The sequence below is a fragment of the Cetorhinus maximus genome, chromosome 19, assembly GCF_964194155.1.
Source record: "Cetorhinus maximus chromosome 19, sCetMax3.hap1.1, whole genome shotgun sequence".
NCBI classification, from domain to species: domain Eukaryota; kingdom Metazoa; phylum Chordata; class Chondrichthyes; order Lamniformes; family Cetorhinidae; genus Cetorhinus; species Cetorhinus maximus.
Genome location: NC_135897.1, coordinates 95,673,493 through 95,698,427, shown reverse-complemented (window position 1 = coordinate 95,698,427; position 24,935 = coordinate 95,673,493). Strand labels below are relative to the sequence as shown.

The window sequence follows — 24,935 nt, the reverse complement described above, 5'->3', positions numbered from 1 at the left end:
AGGGTTAGGGTTGGGTGCTGGGAGGGTCAGGGTTAGGGTTGGGGTGCTGGGAGGGTTAGGGTTGGGGTGCTGGGAGGGTTAGGTTCAGGGTTAGGGATGCTGGGAGGGTTAGGGTCAGGGTTAGGGGTGCTGGGAGGGTCAGCTTTAGGGTTAGAGTTAGGGTTAGGGTTGGGATGCTGGGAGGGTTGGGGTGCTGTGAGGGTCAGAGTTAGGGTTAGGATCGGGGTGCTGGGAGGGTTAGGGTCAGGGTTGGGGTTAGGGGTGCTGGAAGGGTTAGGGTTGGGGTGCTGGGAGGGTTAGGGTCAGGGTAAGGGTTAGGGGTGCTGGGAGGGTTAGGGTTGGGGTGCTGGGAGGGTTAGGGTTGGGGTGCTGGAAGGGTCAGAGTTAGGGTTAGGGTCGGGGTGCTGGGTTAGGGTTAGGGTTAGGGGTGCTGGGAGGGTCAGAGTTAAGGTTAGGGTTAGGGGTGCTGGGAGGGTCAGAGTTAGGGTTAGGGTCGGGGTGCTGGGTTAGGGTTAGGGTTGGGGTGCTGGGAGGGTCAGGGTCAGGGTTAGGGTTGGGGCGCTGGGAGGGTTAGGGTCAGGGTTAGGGTTGGGGTTAGGGTTGGGGCGCTGGGAGGGTTAGGGTCAGGGTTAGGGTTGGGGTTAGGGTTGGGGCGCTGGGAGGGTTAGGGTCAGGGTTAGGGTTAGGGTTAGGGTCGGGGTGCTGGGTTAGGGTTAGGGTTGGGGCGCTGGGAGGGTTAGGGTCAGGGTTGGGGTTAGGGTTGGGGCGCTGGGAGGGTTAGGGTCAGGGTCAGGGTTGGGGTTGGGGTGCTGGGAGGGTCAGAGTTAGGGTCAGGGTTAGGGGTGCTGGGAGGGTCAGGGTTAGGGTTAGGGCTGCGGTGCTGGGAGGGTTAGGATCAGGGTTAGGGTTGGGGTTAGGGTTGGGGCGCTGGGAGGGTTGGGGTTAGGGTTGGGGCACTGGGAGGGTCAGAGTTAGGGTTAGGGCTGCAGTGCTGGGAGGATTAGGGTTGGGGTTAGGGTTGAGGCGCTGGGAGGGTCAGGGTTAGGGTTAGGGGTGCTGGGAGGGTCAGGGTTAGGGTTAGGGTTGGGGTGCTGGGAGGGTTAAGGGTGCTGGGAGGGTTAGGGTTAGGGTTAGGGTCAGGGTCAGGGTCAGGGTTAGGGTTAGGGTTAGGGTTGCGGTGCTGGGAGGGGCACAAAGTCATCTGGAGGCCTGGGTGGATTTGTATTATTCTTTCTTGTTGCTGTTAAACAGGCTTTCTATTGCCCAATGCCTCAATGCTCAACGTCTCTCGAAGAACACCAGTGAAGCAGCTGGATTTTTACACAGATCTAACAGCTTCATACTCAATTTTACCAGCATCGCCTTTTCATTCCCAGATTCTCATGGTGGGATATGAACACTTGTTCTCTGGGTTACTTCTCTAGCAACAGAGCCATTCCACCGCCCTGTGGTAGTTACCAGGCCTGGCTGGGGGTGCACCCCATCAGCCCCAGGGTATTTGGGGGTACACTCTCTAAGTCTCAGGTTATTTGGAATACATCCAGTCAGTCCAAGGTATTTCAGTGCAACCTCTCAGTCGTAGTTGCTTAAATGAAGTGTCTGCTAGTTTTCCCTGAGGGTTACCGTGTGCTAAAATGTAAAGCTCACAGCTGACAATGGAGCCCAGTTCTATATAATTGTGATAAACCCAGAACTCAATCGCTAGCGCAAGGTAATTATCAGCTTCCAACAAAGTTCAAGTTGCAATAAAAAAACTGTTAGAAAGAATCTCTGAACATCTTAAAATTTACAGTTTGTACAGATAATTAGAACATTCTGTAAGGGTTGCTGAGAAGATTAAATAAATATGTTAATGAAGAAATTTTCACAATTCATCCCTTGGGTTGATGGTGAGCCTGTCGTCCAGTCTCTGATCGAGTGATATTAACTCAACAACCTCGTCCGCTTTGATCCTTTCCTGAGGAGGTAAAGAAAGGAAATGACTTTGGATTTACATCAACTCAAGTCAGCGTATTAATATGTTCAGGAAAATCCAGGGGACCCCCCTCAGCTTGTGAACCCGGAGCGGAGGGAAAGGTAAGCTCCTCTCTCAAACCTTCCCCCAGCCTTTGCTGGCTGGAGTGTCACAACTAGACATTCCTTTCACCATCCAACCCTCCCACCTCCCTCTGACTAGACATTCCTTTCACCATCCAACCCTCCCACCTCCCTCTGACTAGACATTCCTTTCACCATCCAACCCTCCCACCTCCCTCTGACTAGACATTCCTTTCACCATCCAACCCTCCCACCTCCCTCTGACTAGACATTCCTTTCACCATCCAACCCTCCCACCTCCCTCTGCCTCCACCACCACATCCTGGAGAGGCAAAAAAAAAAGACAGGAAAACCCAGAATCAATAAACAAAGAAAAATAATCTGGAGAATTTTTCTCTGACCCTATCAGCATCAGACCAACAAGCCTACAAATGCAGAACGGCACCAGAATGGGATCATTGTAATAATCTCTTTGGAAGCTAACTGGAATCGATCACCTGGGACAGAGTGGCTACGAATTTGGACCCGTATCAGCTATCAAAGCGTCAACAGGGGAGGTGGTGGTATTGTCACTGGACATTGGCCATTTGACAGTTGGGAACACAGGTCCTGGCAAGGAGGGGCTTTTCAGCCATCTGGACACAGTGTCCAGTCCATTAAAGTCAGGTCAAAGGCTGGGAATCCTGCAACGAGTAACTCACCTCCTGACTCCCCAAAGCCTGTCCACCATCTACAAGGCACAAGCCAGGAATGTGATGGAATACTCCCCACTTGTCTGGATGAGTGCAGCTCCCACAACACTCAAGAAGCTTGATACCATCCAGGACAAAGCAGCCCACTTGATTGGCACCACATCCACAAACATTCACTCCCTCCACCACCGAGACACGGCAGCAGTGTGTACCATCTACAAGATGCACTGCAGCAACTCACCAAGGCTCCTTCAACAGCATCTTCCAAACCCACGACCACAACCATCTAGAAGGACAAGGGTATCAGATAGATGGGAACACCACCACCTGGATGTTCCCCTCCAAACCACTCACCATCCTGGCTTGGAAATATATCGCTGTTCCTTCACTGTCGCTGGATCAAAATCCTGGAACTCCCTCCCTAACAGCACTGTGGGTGTACCTACACCACATGGACTGCAGCGGTTCAAGAAGGCAGCTCACCACCACCTTCTCAAGGGCAATTAGGGACGGGCAATAAATGCTGGCCCAGCCAGTGAAACCCACATCCCATGAATGAATAAAAAAAAAATGTTTCAGTTAATTTTTCAGGAGGTTTGTCTTTATGATTGTGGATCTGGCTTCAAGAAGAGCACCAGCGTTTGTTCCAGAGGATGTAGCGGAGTCATTACTGATGGAATTTCTCTCGTGTTCTTATGTGTTGCTGATATACAATCCAGGTCTCACTGCAGAACAGGAGTGTGGTGATGACAACTGCTCTGTACACTTGGACATTTGTTGACATTTTAAAAAATTTATTCATGGAATATGGGCTTCGCTGGCTGGGCCAGCATTTATTGCCCATCCCTAATTGCCCTTGAGAAGGTGGTGGTGAGCTGCCTTCTTGAACCGCTGCAGTCCATGTGGTGTAGGTACACCCACAGTGCTGTTAGGGAGGCAGTTCCAGGATTTTGACCCAGTGACAGTGAAGGAACGGTGATATATTTCCAAGTCAGGATGGTGAGTGACTTGGGGGTGAACTTCCAGGTGCTGGTGTTCCCATCTATCTGCTGCTCTTGTCCTTCTAGATGGTAGTGGTCGTGGGTTTGGAAGGTGCTGTCAAAGGAGCCTTGGTGAGTTGCTGCAGTGCATCTTGTAGATGGTACACACTGCTGCTACTGTGCATCGGTGGTGGAGGGAGTGAATGTTTATGGATGTGGTGCCAATCATGTGGGCTGCTTTGATCTGGATGGTGTCAAGCTTCTTGAGTCTTGTTGGAGCTGCACTCATCCAGACAAGTGTGGAGTATTCCATCACACTCCTGACTTGTGCCTTGTAGATGGTGGACAGGCTTTGGAGAGTCAGGAGGTGAGTTACTCGTTGTACGATTCCCAGCCTCTGACCTGCTCTTGTAGCCACAGTATTTATATGGCTAGTCCAGTTCAGTTTCTGGTCAATGGTAACACCCAGGATGTTGATAGTGGGGGATTCAGTGATGATAATGCCATTGAATGTCAAGGGGCGATGGTTGGATTCTCTCTTGTTGGAGATGGTCATTGCCTGACACTTGTGTGGCGCGAATGTTACTTGCTACTTGTCAGCCCAAGCCTGGATATTGTCCAGGTCTTGCTGCATTTGGACATGGGCTGCTTCAGTATCTGAGGAGTTGCGAATGGTGCTGAACATTGTGCAATCATCAACAAACATCCCCACTTCTGACCTTATGATGAAAGGAAGGTCATTGATGAAGCAGCTGAAGATGGTTGGGCTGAGGACACTACCCTGAGGAACTCCTGCAGTGATGTCCTGGAGCTGATATAACTGACCCCCAACAGCCACAACCATCTTCCTTTGTGCTAGGTATGACTCCAGCCAGTGGAGAGTTTTCTCCATGATTCCCATTGACCCCAGTTTTGCTAGGGCTCCTTGATGCCACACTCGGTCAAATGCTGCCTTGATGTCAAGGGCAGTCACTCTCGTCTCACCTTGGGAATTCAGCTCTTCTGCCCATGTTTGAACCAAGGCTGTAATGAGGTCAGGAGCTGAGTGGCCCTGGCGGAACCCAAACTGGGCGTCAGTGGGCAGGTTGTTGCTAAGCAAGTGCCACTTGATAGCACTGTTAATGACCCTTCCATTACTTTACTGATGATGGGGAGTAGACTGATGGGGCGGTAATTGGCCGGGTTGGATTTGTCCTGCTTTTTGTGTACAGGAAATGCCTGGACAATTTTCCACATAGCCGGGTAGATGTTGTGTCTGTACTGGAACAGCTTGGCTAGGGGCGCGGCAAGTTCTGGAGCACAAGTCTCCAGCACTATTGCCAGAATATTGTCAGGGCCCATAGCCTTTGCACTGTCCAGTGCCTTCAGCCGTTTCTTGATATCATGTGAAGTGAATCGAATTGGCTGAAGACTGGCATCTGTGATGCTGGGGACCTCCGGAGGAGGCTGAGATGGATCATCCACTTGGCACTTCTGGCTGAAGATTGTAGCAAATGCTTCAGCCTTATCTTTTGCACTGATGTGCTGGGCTCCTCCATCATTAAGGATGGGGATATTTGTGGAGCCTCTACCTCCGATGAGTTGTTTAATTGTCCACCACCATTCACAACTGGATGTGGCAGGACTGCAGAGCTTAGATCTGATCCGTTGGTTGTGAGATCGCTTAGCTCCGCCTATCACTTGCTGCTTATGCTATTTGCCATGCAAGTAGTCCTGTGTTATAGCTTCACCAGGTTGACACCTCATTTTTAGGTATGCCTGGTGCTGCTCCTGGCATGCCCTCCTACACTCTTCATTGAACCAGGGTTGATCCCCTGGCTTGATGGTAATGGTAGAGTGGGGGATATGCCGGGCCATGAGGTTACAGATTGTGTTCGAGTACAATTCTGCTGCTGCTGATGGCCAAAGAGCCTCATGGATGCCCAGTCTTGAGTTGCTAGATCTGTTGGAAATCTATCCCATTTAGCATGGTGGTAGTGCCACACAACACGATGGAAAGTATCCTCAATGTGAAGGCGGGACTTCATCTCCACAATGACTGTGCGGTGGTCACTCCTACCGATACTGTCATGGACAGATGCATCTGCAGCAGGCAGGTTAGTGAGGATGAGGTCAAGTATGTTTTTCCCTCTTGTTTGTTCCCTCACCACCTGCTGCAGACCCAGTCTAGTAGCTATGTCCTTTAGGACTCGGCCAGCTCGGTCAGTAGTGGTGCTACCGAGCAACTCTTGGTGATGGACATTGAAGTCCCCCACCCATAGTACATTCTGTGCGTTTGACATCCTCAGTGCTTCCTCCAAGTGGTGTTCAACATGGAGGAGCACTGATTCATCAGCTGAGAGGGAGGTGGGGTGCGGTAGGTGGTAATCAGCAGGAGGTTTCCTTGCCCATGTTTGACTTGATGCCGTGAGACTTCATGGGGTCTGGAGTCGATGTTGAGGACTCCCAGGGCAACTCCCTCCCAGCTGTATACCTCTGTGCCGCCACCTCTGCTGGGTCTGTCCGGTTTCATTCTTTGTTGTCAAACACTCACTGCAGGAGTTTGTAGAAGGCTGAGCTGAAGCAGCTGATCTGGTGTTGGATCTCCTCTTCCATCGGCCTTTTGAGAGAGGTGGCTGCCAAGGTGTGGGGAATGCTCAACATATTCCAGAGTCTCTCCTTCAACCTATATGGGAGGTGGAATATTTGGCTGACCAGGTATGGGTTGATCTACGAGTTTTGTTTTGGCAACATTCAGGGACAGATTGAGTCTCTTGTTTACAGAATTGAAGAGATCGAAAGTGACTTGCAAATCTAGTGCAGAGTGGGCAAAGACACTGCAGTAATCCGCAGACACAAAATCAGGTATGTCTATGGTGGTCAGGTTAGTTTTAGCAAAGAGGCAACTGAGGTTAAAGAGTTTTCCATCGAGGCAGTGAGTGATACTGATACTAGAGGGAAGTTGATCTTTGATGAGGTGAATAGCCACTGTCAGGTAGATTGTAAATAGCATGGGGGCTATCACACAGCCTTGCTTGACCCCATTCCGAATTTTGAAGGCGTCTGTTTCAGATCCCCCACTCAAGACAGTTGCAGTCATATCATCATGAAGCCATTGCAGGATTGTGATGAAGTTTCTTGGACATCCAAAATCCACAAAGCACAATCCACAGAGCCTCATGATCCACTGAGTCAAATGCTTTGGTCAGGTCGATGAATGCAATGAGGAGTTCATTGTGTTCTTCTCAACATTTTTCTTGGATTTGTCTGGCAACAAAGACCATGTTGGAGGTTTCTCTGGAAGATCTAAAGCCACAATGTGTCCCTGGGATGATTTCCTCAGCCACAGGAAGTAGGTGATTCGGGAGAATCCGTGTCAGGATTTTCCCTGCAGTGGACAGGAAGGAAATATCTCAATAATTTCCACAGCATAACCCACCTCCCTTCTTGAAGATAGTTACAATTGTCATGTTCTTGAAGTCGGGGGGCGGGGAAGAGGGAGTTATTTTTCCGCCCAAATCCATAGGATGAGTGCATGGAGTCTCGATGGCTGCACAGCCGAATATACCCAGTCCCAGCTCATTGAGAAGAATGAAAACTTTGGTGGGGTACAGGAGACTATTTACTGTCCTGGGTTTGTACCTCCCTCCCCCAATCCCTACATCACACACCAACACAATCAAATATGAAAATTATTTTAAATAAAACAGTCTCTCTCCTGTTGCAGAGACTCACCAACTCTCTGAAGAGCGGATCCAATGTAAACCACAAGGCTACAGCACATCTCTGGCCCTTGGTGACAGCTTTCACTCCATGTGGATTCTCTTCTCCGGATGAGAATCCAACCATTCGACCACACTGCGGCTTCACGGCTGCCTGGAGACGATTTAAAACAATCAGAATGTAAAACACATCAGATAATCATTAAAGAAACACTTCAATAAATATAGCTTTTCCCTTCAACCAGAAACCAGTCCCTTCTGAAAAAGAAAATGCGGGTTTTAACACTCCCAGATTGATTTTTTCCACATATTCTTCCACAGGATGTGGGCATCACTGGCTGGACCAACGTTTATTGCCCGTCCCTAATTTCCCTTGAGAAAGTGGTGGAGAGAGTGAATGTTGGGGGTGGTGGATGTGGTGCCAATCAAGTGGGCTGCTTTGTCCTGGATGGTATCAAGCTTCTTGAGTGTTGTTGGAGTTGCACTCATCCAGGCAAGTGGGGAGTATTCCATCACACTCCTGACTTGTGCCTTGTAGATGGTGGACAGGTTTTGGGGAGTCAGGAGGTGAGTCACTCATCACACGATTCCTAGCCTCTGACCTGCTCTTGTAGCCACAGTATTTATATGGTTAGTCCAGTTTAGTTTCTGGTCAATGGTAACCCCCAGGATGTTGACAGTGGGGAATTCAGTGATGGTGATGCCATTGAACGTCAAGGGGTGATGGATTCTCTCTTGTTGGAGATGGTCATTGCTTGGCACTTGTGTGGGACAAACATTTCATGCCACTTATCAGCCCAAACCCAAATATTGTCCAGGTTTTGGTGCTTATGGACACAAACCATTTCAGTATCTGAGGAATCGTGAGCGGTGCTGATGTCAAGAGGATATAGTAATTCTCAGAGTATTATTGGAATTTATTGTAAAATAGAGAAACAGGTGTGTGTGTGTGTGTTAATTGAATTAGTATGGGTGCTTTGATGTAAGAAGAGAGGTTAGGTTTGAAATGTTAACTAGGTAAACATGGGGAAGTTTTGAAACATAGGTGGCAAGGAAACATTTGTATTTTTAAATAAACCAGTTTGTTTTCAAAGGAGGGAGTGAAATGTGTCACCTAGCCAGGTGAAGTTTAGAACAGTGTGTTTATTTTTCCCAAAGATTACTGGTAAAACCTCGTGCTATGAGAGATTTTTATTATCAGGGAGATAAAGTCCAAAGACATAGTGAAATAATGGGTATTTGCATTCAAAGGGGAAATATGTATAAAGGAGCAAAGGCTGCTTGTAAGAGAAGGCATTTTTAAGATCTTACAAGTGTGTGAAAAAGCCTTCAGCATCTATGCCTCAAGCTGCTGTCTTCAAAGGACTGAAGTTAAGAAAACTCACTTTGAATTCGAGTTGTTCATGTTTTTTTGGCTGGGTGTTTTAAAAATCTATGTTTCTTACTGTTGCCTTAATGAAAGTGTAACTGGGTGTTAGATTGATTAAGGGGATTTAGAAGTTATCATAGTAGTAATTTGTAGATCTATGTATGTATTTAAAAACCATTTCTCTTATTAATAAATGTTTAATTTAGTTTTGTAAAAACCTATAAGACTTGGTGGTCTTATTATTACTGAATTCAATGCATACATTTCAAAATTTATACAAATTGAAAATTAGTTGTTTCAGCTCAGCATTTACCATCTGCTGTGTCATAACACTGAACATTGTGCAATCATCAGGGAACCACCCCACTTCTGACCATATGATGGAGGGAAGGTCATTGATGAAGCAGCTGAAGATGGTTGGGCCTAGGACACTACCCTGAGGAACTCCAGCAGTGATGTCCTGGAGCTGAGATGACTGACCTCCAACAACCACAACCATCTTCCTTTGTGCTAGGTATGACTCCAACCAGTTTCCCCCCAATTCCCATTGATTCAGTTTTATGACCTCAATACTTCCAGGTCAGGCCAAGGATACCTCCACTTATCCTTCAACACCAATGTCCTCAGCCCCAATCACAGAACCCTCTCCAATGGTACAACACAGATTGAGGTCATTCAGTCCATTATACCATGCCAGGAAATGTCATTCCAATCCAACCCAGGTGAGATTGCCAAAGCATTCCCAAACTGGTTTCACTGAAAATTAGGTTCAGGTTGATTCTAAACTTACTTCACTTAGAATCCCTTACCATCAGACAAGGGCAATGTTCATCTCTGTCTGAGTTGGGTATGAAGCAAGGTGCCCGGGTGATCTGCTAAGCATGTCAGGCATCCCTCACCAGTGGCTCAGGGAATGTCCACTTTTGGGTCCATGAGGCATATTTACAAAATCCGAATCCAACAGTGAAGAACTGAATGAAGAAGTGACCAGATGGGCTAAGATCATAATAGACCTTTCGATCCTTCAGAAGGGAGGGAAATTAACAATAAACACGACACATTCCAGATGGTCACATACATTGTACTCACTGTGATTGTCTTAGCATCAATTTCCGTAAAGATAAATTCTCCTCCTTCAAAATCTCCATTCAGATATAAAATGGCACTGGGGACAGAGAATAGAGACAGCATCACTGGGGGGACAGAGGAACAAAGACAAGGTCACTGGAGACAGAGGAACAGAGACAGCATCACTGGGGGAACAGAGAAACAGAGACAAGGACACTGGAGACAGAGGAACAGAGACAGCATCACTGGGGACAGAGAACAGAGACAGCATCACTGGGGGAACAGAGGAACAGAGACAAGGTCACTGGAGACAGAGGAACAGAGACAGCATCACTGGGGACAGAGAACAGAGACAGCATCACTGGGGGGACAGAGAACAGAGACAGCATCACTGGGGGAACAGAGAAACAGAGACAAGGTCACTGGAGACAGAGGAACAGAGACAGCATCACTGAGGACAGAGAACAGAGACAGCATCACTGGGGGGACAGAGGAACAGAGACAAGGTCACTGGAGACAGAGGAACAGAGACAGCATCACTGGGGGATCGAGGAACAGAGAGAATGTCACTGGGGACAAAGGAACAGCAAAGGCATCACTGGGGGACACAGACAGTGTCACTGGGGACACAGACAGTGTCACTGGGGACACAGACAGTGTCACTGGGGGACACAGACAGTGTCACTGGGGGACACAGACAGTGTCACTGGGGGACACAGACAGTGTCACTAGGGGACACAATGTCACTGAGGGATGGAGGAATGGATAGAGTATCACCGTTAATCTGAGTTGAAATCACACCACAGCAGCTGGGGAAATTACATTCATTAATAAATCTGGAATAAAAAGTTGCTCTCTCAGTGATACATTGACAGCTTCCATCTCATAAAATGATGATTTCACTGTGATGGTGACCATGAAACTATCATCAATTGTCGTAAAAACCCATCTGGTTCACTATTGTTAGGGGAGGTGGTGGCACGGTGGTATTGTCACTGGACTAGTTATCCAGGTTAATGCTTTGGGGCCATGGGTTCAAATCCCAGCACGGCAGATGATGAAATTTAAGTTCAATTATAAAAATTTGGAATTGAAAGCTAGTCTCAGGAAGGGTGACCATGGCAACTATCATCAATCATTGTAAAAACCCATCTGGTTCACTAACGCCCTTTAGGGAAGGAAATTTGCCGTCCTTACCTGGTCTGGTATGTGCGTGTGTGACTCCAGACCCACAACAATGTGGTTGACTTAAATGGCCAAGGAAGCCAGTCTCTTATATTCAAGAGGACAGCGTAAGGGCAATTAGGGATGGGTAATAAATGTTGGCCTTGCCAGCGATGCCCACATCCCAAGAACAAACAAAAAAGAATCAGTGCAGGGGATAGGATCAGAGACAATATGACTGGACAGGGTTTGCAGGGAGAATTGAGAATCTCATGTGCTGTACTCTCTCTCTCTCATTCTAGGGAAACTTTTCTCTGTTGAATCCATACCCCGGGGGTGTTTCGTAATGTTGGGTCAGGGTAAGGCGCAGTGAGAATTGCCTCAAATACCGAGTCCACTGTCCTTCATGCAATCTCTCAGTATAGTTCAGACTGGCCTTTGCCACAAAAACCACAAGTGAAGATAGTCAACTACAGGAGACCTCACCTTTATATGGTAAAGGCAGTAATATTTACACAGGTCACATAATCAAACTTCCAGGATTAGCTCCAACCACAGTTGTCAGTATTTCCTGTAATTCCAGTGTGCACACTGTCGACTGGACCTCCCATTACCTGTAATCCCTGTAGGTATAGGCTGGTGGCTCCTTCCAGCACTCATTGGCATCTGGGTCAAGCAGGCAGTTATCAGCATGAATTGGATGGCTCAGGTCATTGCGATTGTCTTGCTGACCTGGAGATAAATCAGAGACATCAGTCCCATCGCAGACACACACTGCAGATCCAAACCTGAATTCTGCTCACTAAACCTCTCTGAACTGTCTACAGCTTCAACCCAACTCCCAGTCTCTCCTGAACCCATTCCCTTCTCACAACTAACTTCCCCCAACCAGAATTAAAAACTCCAAATTCATTCCTAAAATTTGTAGTATTTTCCCAGCAGGTTTATTGATGGTGTAACAAACCCGCTGCCAATGCGGGAATATTGGCAATGCCAGAGAGGCAGGAACATGGTCAATGTGGCAATAATGCTCCTTCACCTGTTACCAGCCTGGTAACCATTTTAAACACCTGATTTAGTGAGGTAACGGTTTAACATTGGCTAGGACTCAGCTTGAATTGTTGTAAGATGCTGTGTGTAGTTCGGTAGGTCTCAGAAAGAGGTTCTGAGCCTTGTACAGTCTAACAATAAATGTTTATTAACTACTCATAACCATATACATATATACAGTATAAGGTCTAAGCTCGGAGCTGTCTCATAGAAACATAGAAAAATAGGAGCAGGAGTGGGCCATTCGGCCCTTCGAGCCTGCTCCGCCATTCAATATGATCATGGCTGATTCTCTATTTCAACACCATACTCCCACTCTCTCCCCATATCCCTAGGTGCCTTTCAAGTCTAGAAATCTATCTTAAATATATTCAGTGACTTGGCCTCCACAGCCTCTGTGGTAGAGAATTCTACAGGTTCACCACCCTCTGAGTGAAGATGCTTCTCCTCATCTCAGTCCTAAAAGGGGTCCTGAGACTGTGACCTCTTGTTCTAGACCCTCCCAGCCAGAGGAAACATCATCCCTGCATCCAGTCTGTCCAGCCCTGTCAGAATTTTGAACGTTTCAGTGAGATCTCCTCTCATTCTTCTAAACTCCAGTGAATACAGGGCCTAGTCAGCCCAATCTCTCCTCATACAACAATCCTGCCATCCCAGGAATCAGTCTGGTGAACATTCACTGCACTCCCTCTATGGCAAGTATATCCTTTCTTAGGTAAGGAGACCAAAACTGCACACAATACTCCAGGTGTGGTCTCACCAAGGGCCTGTACAGCTGCTGTAAGACATCCTTGTTCCTGTACTCAAGTCCTCTCGCAATGAAGGCCAACATACCATTTGCCGCCTTAACTGCTTGCTGTACCTGCATGCTTGCTTTCAGTGATTGGTGTACAAGGACACCCAGGACCCTTTGTACATCAACATTTCCCAATCTATCACCATTTAAATAATACTCTGCCATTCTGCTTTTAGTATTGAAGTGGATAACTTCACACTTATCCACATTATCTGGCATCTGCCATGTATTTGCCCACTCACTCAACCTGTCTAAAGCACCTTGAAGCCTCTTAACATCCTCCTCACCATTCACCGTCCACAAAGTTTTGTGTCATCAGCAAACTTGGAAATATTACATTTGGTTCCCTCATCCAAATCATTGATATATATTGTGAATAGCTGGGACCCAAGCACTGATCCCTGTGGGACCCCACCAGTCACCACCTGCCACTCCGAAAAAGACCCATTTATTCCTACTCTCTGTTTCCTGTCTGCTAACCAATTCTCAATCCATGCCAGTATATTACCCCCAATCCCATGTGCTTTAATTTTACACACTAACCTCTTATGTGGGACTTTATCAAAAGCTTTCTAAAAATCCAAATACACCACATCCACTGGTTCTCCCTTATCTATTCTACTAGTTACATCCTCAAGAAAACTCTAGTGGGTTTGTCAAACATGATTTCCCTTTCATTAATCCATGTTGACTTTGTCTAATCCTGTTGATATTTTCTAAGTGTCCTGTTATCACATCCTTTATAATAAACTCTAGCATTTTCCCTACCACTGATGTTAGGCTAACCGATCTGTGACCCCCTGTTTTTTCCCTCCCTCCTTTTTTAAATAGTGGGGTTACATTTGCCATCCTCCAATCTGCTGGGACTGTTCCAGAATCTACAGAATTTTGGAAGATGGCAAGCAACAGATCCACTATTTCCATGGCTTTTTGTACCCTGGGGTGTAGATTATCAGGCCCTGGGGATTTATCAGTTTCAGTCCCATTAATTTTTCCAGCACTGTTTTTTTAGTATTACTAATTTCCTTTAATTCCTCCTTCTTAGTAGTCCTTTGGTTCCCTAGTATTTCTGGGATGTTATTTGTGTCTTCCTCCGTGAAGACAGAACTAAAGTAGTTGTTTAATTGCTCTGCCATTTCCTTGTTCTCTGTTATAAATTCTGTTTTGGACTGTAAGGGACCTACATTTGTCTTGACTAACCTTTTTCTTCTTACATACTCATAGAAGCTTTTACAGTCCTTTTTTATGTTCCTTGCAAGTTTACTATCATACTCTATTTTTCCCCTCTTAATCAATCTCTTGGTCCTCCATTGCTGAATTCTAAACTGCTCCCAATCCTCAGGCTTGCTCTTTTTTCTAGCAACTTTACATGACTCCTCTTTGGATCTAATGCTATCTTTAATTTCTTTCATTAGCCATGGTTCAGCCACTTTTCCTGTTGTGTTTTTGTGCCAGAAAGGAATATATAATGCATACATGTGTTCCTTAAATATTAGCCATTCTATCATGTCTTCTAATGATAGCCAACTATCTTAGCCAACTCACACCTCATACCTTCGTAGTTTCCTTTGTTTAGATTTAGGACCCTAGTTTTGGATCGGACTACTTCACTTTCCAACCTAATGAAGAATTCTATCATGTTATGGTCACTGTTCCCTAAAGCACCCCATATAACACAATTATTAATTAACCCCTTCCCATTGCACAAAACCAAATCTAGGACAGCCTGTTCCCTAGTTGGTTCCTCGATGTACTGGTCTAAAAAACTATCTCGTACACATTCCAGGAATTAATCTGTCACAGTATTATTGCTAATTTGGTTTGCCCAGTCTATATGTAGATTAAAGTCACCCTGGTCACTGTAGCACTCTTGTTACATGCATCTCTAATTTCCTGTTATATGCTGTCCCCTACCTTATCACTACTGTTTGGAGGCCTATAGACAACTCCCACTAATGTTTTCTGCCCCTTGTTGCTTCTTAGCTCCACCCAGACTGAATCTACATTGAGATTTTCTGAGTAAATATCCTCTCTCACTATCACACTATCACTATCATCCTTAACTAACAGTGCCACTCCAGCTCCTTTTCCTTTTTGCCTGTCTGTCCTAAATATTGAGTACCTGTGGATATTCAGTTCCCAGCCTCGGTCACCCTGCAGCCATGTCTCCATAATCACAATTATATCGTACCCGTTTACATCTATTTGCGCTGTTAATTCATCTACTTTATTGTGAATGCTCCGTGCATTCAGATACAGTGCCTTTCAACTTGTCTTTTTAACATTTTTGCACATTTTGTTTGTACCTTGGCCCTATTTGCTGCTAGCCCTTGTTCCCTCTGCCTTCCACTTTTGCTTTCTACTTTCTCCATGCAATTCTGGGCACCACATTTAGGAAAGATGCCAAGGCTTTGGAGAGGATGCAGAGGAGATTTACTAGAATGGGGCCAGGGATGAGGGACTTCAGTTATATGAACATAGGAATTAGGAGCAGGAGGAGGCCACTCGGCCCCTCGAGCCTGCTCCACCATTTAATAAGATCATGGCTAATCTGATTGTAAACTCAACTCCACATTCCTGCCAACCCCGATAACCTTTCACCCCCTTGCGAATCAAGGATCTATCTAACTCTGTCTCAAAAGTATTCAAATACTCTGCTTCCACCGCCTTTTGAGGAAAAGAGTTCCAAAGACTCACTACATCCTTCCTTAAATAAGGAGACCAATACTATACACAGTACTCCAGATGTGGTCTCACTAGTGCTCTGTACAAACGAAGCATAACCTCCCTACTTTTGTAATCAATTCCCCTCACAATAAATGATAACATTCTATTAGCTTTCCTAATTACTTGCTGTACCTGCATACTAACCTTTTGTGATTCATGCACTAGACACCCAGATCCTTCTGAATCTCAGAGCTCTGCAATCTCTCACCATTTAGGTAATAAACTTCTTTTCTATTCTTCCTGCCCAAGTGGACAATTTCACATTTGCCCACATTATACTCCATTTGCCAGATCTTTGCCCACTCACTTAACCTATCTCTGTCACTTTGTAGCCTCCTTATGTCCTCTTCATAACTTACTCTCCTACCTATCTTTGTGTCATCAGCAAATTTAGCAACCATTCCTTGCTGAAGATTTGATACAGGTGTTCTACATTATGAATGGCTTTTGTAGGTTAAATAAGGTGAATGTGTTTCCAGCGGCAGGAGGATCAGTAACGAGAGGGGCACAGATTCAAGGTGATTGACAAAAGAGAAGACGTGAGGTAGCACAGTGAGTTCCTATGACCTGGAATGGACAGTCTGAAAGGGTGCTGGGAACAGACTGAAATAATAACTTGCAAAATAACAATCGGAAAAATATTTGAAAGGACAAAAGTGAACATAATATTTCCAAGTTCGCAGATGACATAAAGCTATATGGGAATGTGAGTTGTGAGGAAGGTGCAAGGTGACTTCAAGGGGATTTGGACAGGCTTAGTGAGTGGGCAAGAACATGGCAGATGGAATATAATGTGGAAAATGTGAGGTTATCCACTTTGGTAGGAGGAACAGATGCACAGGTATTTCTTAAATGGTAAGAGATTAGAAAGTGTAAATGCTCAAGTGGACCTGGGTGTCCTTGTCAATAAGTCACTGAAAGCTAACATGCAGATGCAGCAAGCGATTAGGAAGGCTAATGGTATGTTAGCCTTTATCACAAGAGGATTTGAGAACAGGAGTAACAAAGTCTTGCTCCAATTGTACAGAAACTTAGTTAGACCGCACCTGGAGTACTGTGTACAGTTTTGGTCCCCTTACCTCAGGAAGGATATTATTGCCATAGAGAGAGTGCAGTGAAGGTTCACCAGACTTGTTCCCGGGATGGCGGGACTGTCCTATGAAGAGAGATTGGGGAAACTGGGCCGGTATTCTCTAGAGTTTTGAAGAATGAGAGGTGATCTCATTGAAATCTACAAAATGCTTAAAGGGATAGACAGGGTAGATGCAGGTAAGATGTTTTCCATGCTTGGGGAGTCTAGAACCAGGGGACACAATTTCAAAATAAAGGGAGAAGCCACTTAGGACCAAGATGAGGAGAAATTTCTTCACTCAGACGGTTGTGAATCTTTGGAATTCTCTACCCCAGAGGCCTGTGGAAGCTCAGTTATTGAGTATGTGTAAAGCAGAGATTGACATATTTCGAAATAACAATGACATAAAGGGATATGGGGATAGTGTGGGGAAAAAAATTGAAGTGGATGATCAGTCATGATCATACTGAATGGTGGAGCAGGCTCGATGGGCTGAATGGCCTCTTCCTGCTCCTATGTTACTGTGGCTAAGGGGAAAAAGTAGTGGGAATGGGATAAATTGGATAACTCTACCAAAGAATTGACAAATCCATGCTGGGATGAATGGCCATCTTGTGTTGTATCAGGATCCAAGATTACCTGTTCATTTTCTAACCTCAAAGGAACACAAGCCTAATTTATGCAACCTGTCCTCACAATAAAAGCCTTTCAACCCAGGTGTAATTCTGTTGAGTCTATGTTGTACTCCCACCAAATCCAATACTTCCTTTATCAGGTGTGGTGTAATTCTTGCAAAATGCTAAGACTAATCCTGACACAGAGAAGTCATTCAGAGGCAATGGCATGCTGCTGAACACAATTCTATACTTCATTCAGAGATTTTTCTGGTGTCCCTCGCACACACAGAATCCTGGGATAGCTGGGCAATGAGGGCATGTAAAACAGACAGTACATGAATCATGGGTGACTTTAATCTTCATATACATTGGAAATATCAAATTGGCAGAGGTAGCCACGAGCAAGAATTCATAGAGTGTATTCAGGATAGTTTCCTAGAACAATATGTTGTGGATCCAACCAGGGATCAGGCTATTTTGGATCTGGTAATGTGTAATGAGGCAGGTTTAATAAATGATCTCAGGGTAAAGGATCCTCTAGGAAACAACGACCATAGTATCATAGAATTTAGCATTCAGTTTGAGAGTGAGAAACTTGGGTCGGAAACAACTGTGCTAAACTTAAATAAGGGAAATTACAAAGGAATGAAGGCAGAGTTGGCTGGAGTGGACTGGGAAAGGAGTTTAGCAGAAAAAATGGTTGATGAACAATGGCAGACGTTTAAAATGTAAAATATATTTATAACTTAAAATAGTTCATGACTCACAACAAAGAAATGTTCTAGTGAGGAAGAAGGGTTCAAGGAAGGGGATAAACTAACCATGGTTAACCAAGGAAGCTACGATCAGTATCAAATTAAAAGAAAAGACATACAATGTGGCAAAGATTATTGGTAAACCAGAGGATTGGGAAAGTTTTAAAAACCAACAAAAGATGACCAAAAAAAGAATAAAGAGAGAGAAAATAAACTTTGAGGGTAAACTAGCAAGAAATATAAAAACAGACAGTAAGAGCTTCTTTAACTATATAAAAAGGAAGAAAGAGACCAAAGTCAACAGAGGCCCCTTAGAGAATGAGGCTGGGGAAATAATAATGGGGAAACCAGGAAATTGCAGAGGAGTTGAATAAATACTTTGCTTCAGTCTTTATGGTAAAAAACACTAATAGCATTCCAATACTAAATAATCAAGGGGAAAAAGAGGGGGAGGAAATAAATGCAATAACAATCACTGGAGAAAAAGTACTAGGGAAACTAATGGGTCTAAAGGCCAATAGGTTCCCTGGACCTGATGGGTTGCATCCTAGGATATTAAAGGAAGTGGCTACAGAGATAGTGGATGCACTGGTAGTAACTTCCCAAGAATACTAAGGTTCCGGAAAAGTCCCAGAGGATTGGAAAACTGCCAATGTAACACCCTTATTCAAAAAAGGGAGGGAGACAAAAAAAACAGGTAACTATAGGCCAGTTAGCTTAACATCTGTCATTGGGAAAATGTTGGAATCTATTATAAAAAATGTAATAGCAGAGCATTTAGAAATACATAATCTAATCAAGCAGAGTCAGCATGGCTTCATGAAGGGGAAATCATGCCTGACAAATTTATTAGAATTCTTTGAGGAGGTAACAAGCAGGATAGATAAAGGCGAACCAGGAGATGTAATATATTGGGATTTCCAAAAGGCGTTCGATAAGGTACCGCACGTAAGGCTATTTAATAAGATCCCACAGTGTTAGGGGTAGTATATTAGCGTGGATAGAGGGCTGGCTAACTATTAGAAGACAGGCAGTTGGGATAAGGGAGGCATTTTCAGGATGGCAACCTGTAACAATTGGAATGCCACAGGGATCATAAGACCATAAGACATAGGAGCAGAAATTAGGCCATTCGGCCCATCGAGTCTGCTCCGCCATTCAATCATGGCTGATGGGTTTCTCAACCCCATTCTCCCGCCTTCTCCCCGTAACCTTTGATCCCCTTACCAATCAAGAACCTATCTATCTCGGTCTTAAATACACTCAATGACCTGGCCTCCACAGCCTTCTGTGGCAATGAGTTCCATAGATTCACCACTCTCTGGCTAAAGAAGTTTCTCCTCATCTCTGTTCTAAAAGGTCTTCCCTTTACTCTGAGGCTGTGCCCTCGGGTCCTAGTCTCTCCTACTAATGGAAACATCTTCCCCACGTCCACTCTATCCAGGCCTTTCAGTATTCTGTAAGTTTCAATCAGATCCCCCCTCATCCTTCTAAACTCCATCGAGTATAGACCCAAAGTCCTCAAACGTTCCTCATATGTTAAGCCTTTCATTCCTGGGATCATTCTCGTGAACCTCCTCTGGACCCTCTCCAGGGCCAGCACATCCTTCCTGAGGTATGAGGCCCAAAATTGCTCACAATACTCTAAATGTGGTCTGACCAGAGTCTTATAAAGCCTCAGCAGCACATCCCTGCTTTTATATTCTAGTCCTCTCAAAATAAATGCCAACATTGCATTTGCCTTCCTAACTACCAACTCAACCTGCAAGTTAACCTTAAGAGAATCCTGGACAAGGACACCCAAGTCCCTTTGCACTCCAGATTTCTGAATTCTCTCCCCATTTAGAAAATAGTCTATGCCTCTATTCTTCCTACCAAAGTGCATAACCTCACACTTCCCCACATTGTATTCCATCTGCCACTTCTTTGCCCATTCTCCTAACCTGTCTAAATCCTTCTGCAGACTCCCCGCCTCCTCAATACTATCTGTCCCTCCACCTATCTTTGTATCATCTGCAAACTTAGCCAGGATGCCCTCAGTTCCTTCATCTAGATCATTAATGTATAAAGTGAAAAGTTGTGGTCCCAACACTGACCCCTGCGGAATTCCACTAGTCACCGGCCGCCATCCTGAGAAGGACCCCCTTATCCCCACTCTCTGCCTCCTGCCAGACAGCCAATCTTCTATCCATGCTAGTACCTTGCCTCTAACACCATGGGCTCTTATCTTACTGAGCAGCCTCCTGTGCGGCACCTTGTCAAAGGCCTTCTGGAAGTCCAAGTAGATAACATCCATTGGCTCTCCTTTGTCTAACCTACTCGTTACCTCCTCAAAGAATTCTAACAGATTTGTCAGGCATGACCTCCCCTTGATGAAACCATGCTGACTTTGCCCTATTTTACCATGCACTTCCAAGTATTCTGAAATCTCATCCTTAATAATGGACTCTAAAATCTTACCAACGACCGAGGTCAGGCTAATCGGCCTGTAATTTCCCGTCTTTTGCCTCACTCCCTTCTTAAACAGGGGGGTTACATTAGCGATTTTCCAGTCCTCTGGGACCCTCACTGACTCCAGTGATTCCTGAAAGATCGCCACTAACGCCTCCACTATCTCTTCAGTAATCTCCTTCAGAACTCTGGGGTGTAATCCATCTGGTCCAGGTGATTTATTCACCTTCAGACCTTTCAGTTTTCCTAGCACCTTTTCCTTGGTAATGGCCACCATACTCACCTCTGCCCCACGACTCTCTTGAACTTTAGGGATGTTACTCCTGTCTTCCACCGTGAAGACTGACGCAAAGTACCTATTCAGTTCCTCCGCCATTTCTTTGTTCCCCACTACTACTTCTCCAGCGTCATTTTCCAGCAGCCCAATGTCCACTTTTGCCTCTCTCTTACCCTTTATATATCTAAAAAAACTCTTGCAATTTTCTTTTATATTACTGGCTAGTTTACCTTCATATTTAATCTTCTCCCTCCTTATTTCTTTTTTAGTTGTCCTCTGTTGGTCTTTGTAGGCTTCCCAATCCCCTGGTTTCCCACTGCTTTTCGCCGCATTGTATGTTTTCTCTTTAGCTTTTATGCTGTCCCTGACTTCCCTTGTCAGCCATGGTTGCCTCGTCCTCCCTTTAGTATGCTTCTTCTTCCTAGGGATGAATTTTTGCTGTATCTCCCAAATTAGTCCCAGAAACTCCTGCCATTGCTGTTCCACTGTCTTTCCTGCTAGGCTCATCTCCCAGTCAATTCTGGCCAGCTCCTCCCTCATGCCTCTGTAGTTGCCTTTATTCAACTGTAATACCGTTACATCTGATTCCAGCTTTTTCCTCTCAAATTGCAGGGTAAATTCTATCATATTATGGTCACTTCCTCCTAAGGGATCCTTCACCTTAAGCTCCCTTATCAAATCTGCCTCATTACACTTCACTAAATCTAGAATTGCCTGTTCACTAGTGGGCTCCACCACAAGCTGCTCCAAAAAGCCATCTCGTAGACATTCCACAAATTCCTTTTCTTGGGATCCAATACCAACCTAATTTTCCCAGTCTACCTACATATTGAAATCCCGATGATCACTGTAACCTTGCCTTTCTTACACACCTTTTCTATCTCCTGGTGTATCTTGTGCCCCACATCCTGACTACTGTTTGGAGGCCTGTACATAACTCCCATTATAGTTTTTTACCTTTGCGGTTCCTCGACTCTACCCACACAGATTCTACATCATCTGACCCTACGTCGTTTCTTGCTATTGATTTAATTTCATTTCTTACTAACAAAGCAACCCCACCCCCTCTGCCAACCTGCCTATCTTTTCGATAGGATGTATATCCTTGGATATTTAGCTCCCAGTCCTGATCCCCTTGCAGCCATGTCTCCGTGATGCCCACCACATCATACCTGCCAATTTCAATCTGTGCCACAAGCTCATTTACCTTATTTCGTATACTGCGTGCATTCAGATACAACACCTTCAGTCCTGTATTTCCCGTCCCCTTTCTCATTGTCGTCCCTTTATCTGATGTGCTTGAAGTTAGATTCCTAGCCCTTTCCAAACACTCTGTCCTATTTTGTGTTCTGGAGACTTTAATAGCCTCTCCTGGGCTCTCCTTTCTTTTCAGTTTTTTCATAATTTTCCATGAAGTTGAATCCACCCCCCCACACACTAACCTGCTGCTTTGTTTCCCATTAGTCATACTTCTTGGAGTTTTACCCTTCCCTTCCCTCCCACTTTCTAGTTTAAAGTCCTGTTGACCACCCTATTTACCCTTTTCACTAGAATATTGATCCCAGATCGGTTCAGGTGGAGACCGTCCCAACGGTACAGATCCCTCCTGTTCCAATACTGATGCCGGTGCCCCACGAAATGGAACACCTCTTTCCCGCACCACTCCTTTAGTTTGCTTCCCTTATTCTCGCGTCCCTATGCCAATTTGCACATGCCTCGGGTAGTAATCCGGAGATTATAACCCTTGAGGACCTGTTCTTTAATTTAGCTCCTAGTTCCTGATAATCCCCAAACAGGTCCTCTTTCCTAGTCTTACCTATGATATTTGTCCCGACATGGACCACAACAACTGGATCCTCCTCCTCCCTCTCCAATATCCTTTCAAGCCGGTCAGAGGTGTCTCTCGCCCTGGCACCGGGCAGGCAACATACCATGTGGGACTCTCGATCCTGCTTACAAAGGAAGCTATCAATTCCCCTAATTATAGAATCCCCTACAACTACCACTTGTCTTTTTGCTCCCCCCTCTTGAATGGCCTCCTGTGCCACGGTGCCGTGGTCAGCTGGCTCATCCTCCCTACAGCCCTGTTCCTCATCCACACAGGGAGCAAGTACCTCATACCTGTTGGACAAGGTCAAGAGCTGAGGCTCCTCTGTCCCTGAACACAGGATCCCTCTACCTGCCTCATTTGCAGTCACACCCTGCTGCTCCTGACCACTGACCGAACTTGAGGTACTTAATCTACTGGGTGTGACCACCTCCTGATACAAAGCGTCCAGGTAACTCTCCCCCTCCCAGATGTGCCGCAGCGTCCGGAGCTCGGACTCCAGCTCATCATTTCTGAGCCGGAGTTCCTCCAGCAACCAACACTTGCTGTAGATGTGGTCACTGCTGCTCGCAATGGGATCTGCCAGCTCCCACATCATACAGCTACAGCACATCACCTGCCCAGCCATCTCCACTTAGATAATTCATTTATTAATTAGCTTTGCAGAGTGTTTTTTTACAAATCAGTGCTAAGGCCTCAATTATTTATAGTAAATATTAATGACTTAGATGAGAGAAGTGAATGTACTATTGCCAAATTTGCAGATGATACAAAAATAGGTAGGAAGGCAAGTGGTGAGGATGACACAAAGAGTCTACAGAGGAATATACATTGCCACATCTTTGTCCTGGACAAAGCAGTTCGCTTGATTGGCACCACATCCACAAACATTCACCCCCTCCACCACCGTAGCACAGTAGCAGCAGTGTGTGTACCATCTACAAGATGCACCGCAGCAACTCCCCACGGCTCCTTAGACAGCACCTTCCAAATCCACAACCACTACCATCTAGAAGGACAAGGGCAGCAGATAGATGGGAACACCACCACCGTGAAGTTCCCTTCAAAGCCACTCACCATCCTGACTTGGAAATATATCACCGTTCCTTCACTGTCACTGGGTCAAAATCCTGGAACTCCCTCCCTAACAGCACTGTGGGTGTACCTACACCACATGGACTGCAGCGGTTCAAGAAGGCAGCTCACCACCACCTTCTCAAGGGCAATTAGGGATGGGCAATAAATGCTGGCCCAGCCAGTGAAGCCCACACCCCGTGAATGAATCAAAAAAATATATATAGGCAGGTTAAGTGAGTTGCCAAAAAGTGACAGATGGAATATAATGTGAGAAAATGCGAGGTTATGCACTTTGGTAGGAAGAATAGAGGAGCTGAATATTATTTAAATGGAGAAAGGCTGCAGAAAGCTGCAGCACAGAGGGATTTGGGGGTCCTTGTGCATGAATCCCAAAAAGCTAACAGACCAGTTCAGCAGGTAATAGGGAAGGCAAATGGAATGTTGGCCTTTATTTCAAAGGGAATGGAGTATAAAATAGTGAAGTCTTGCTAAAATTATACAAGGCACTAGTTAATCCACACCTAGAATACAGTGAACAGTGTTGGTCCCTTATCTAAGGAAAGATATACTGGCATTGGAGGCAGTCCAGAGAAGGTTCACTGGGTTGATCCCGGGTGTGGAGGGATTTTCTCATGAGGAGAGGTTGAGTAGGTTGGGCCTGTACTCATTGGAGTTTAGAAGAATGAGAGGTGACCTTATTGAAACATATAAGATTCTTAGGGGTCTTGACAGGGTAGATGCTGAGAGGTTGTTTCCCCTTGTGGGGGAGTCTAGGAGCAGAGGGCATAATCTCAGAGTAAGGGGTCACCCAGTTAAAACAGAGATGAGGAGGAATTTCTTCTCTCAGAGGGTAGTTAATCTGTGGAATTCTTTACCACAGAGGGCTGTAGAGGCTGGGTCATTAAGTATATTCAAGGCTGAGATGGACAGATTTTTAATCAGAGGGGGAATTGAGGGTTATGGGGAAAAGGCAGGAAAGTGGAGTTGAGGATTATTAGATCAGCCATGATCTCATTGTTTGGTGGAGCTTAGTTGATGGGCCGAATGGCCTATTTCTGCTCCTATGTCTTATGGTCCTATGGGTGCAGCAGTCAGTAAAGGATCGCTGATTGCCTCGAGTGCACGGGTGGTTCTTCCTGGGAGAGCACCAAGTGCTCTGACTACAGACAGCCACATGGAGGTGCTCTAGGTGCTCTGAGAGTGTGGGATAGGCTGCCCAGTTCTGCACCCAGCAATATGGAGAATGAAAACAAAATACTGCAGCTGCCGAAGAT

The 24,935-nt window shown here is 45.6% G+C and overlaps 1 protein-coding gene across 1 annotated transcript in view; it reads right to left on the bottom strand.

Annotated features, from left to right (window-relative positions):
* Positions 1–1,715: 1,715 nt before the first annotated feature.
* Positions 1,716–24,935, bottom strand: part of p3h2 (prolyl 3-hydroxylase 2) — a 167,984-nt gene continuing 144,764 nt past the window's right edge. Inside the window, exons 12-15 of the mRNA XM_078564406.1 lie at positions 11,626–11,743; positions 9,869–9,944; positions 7,424–7,564; positions 1,716–1,957 (exon numbers count right to left, since the gene is read on the bottom strand). Of these exons, the coding sequence (XP_078420532.1) occupies positions 1,865–1,957; positions 7,424–7,564; positions 9,869–9,944; positions 11,626–11,743 (428 nt within the window). The 3' untranslated portion in view covers positions 1,716–1,864. The remainder of the gene's footprint in view (positions 1,958–7,423; positions 7,565–9,868; positions 9,945–11,625; positions 11,744–24,935) is intronic.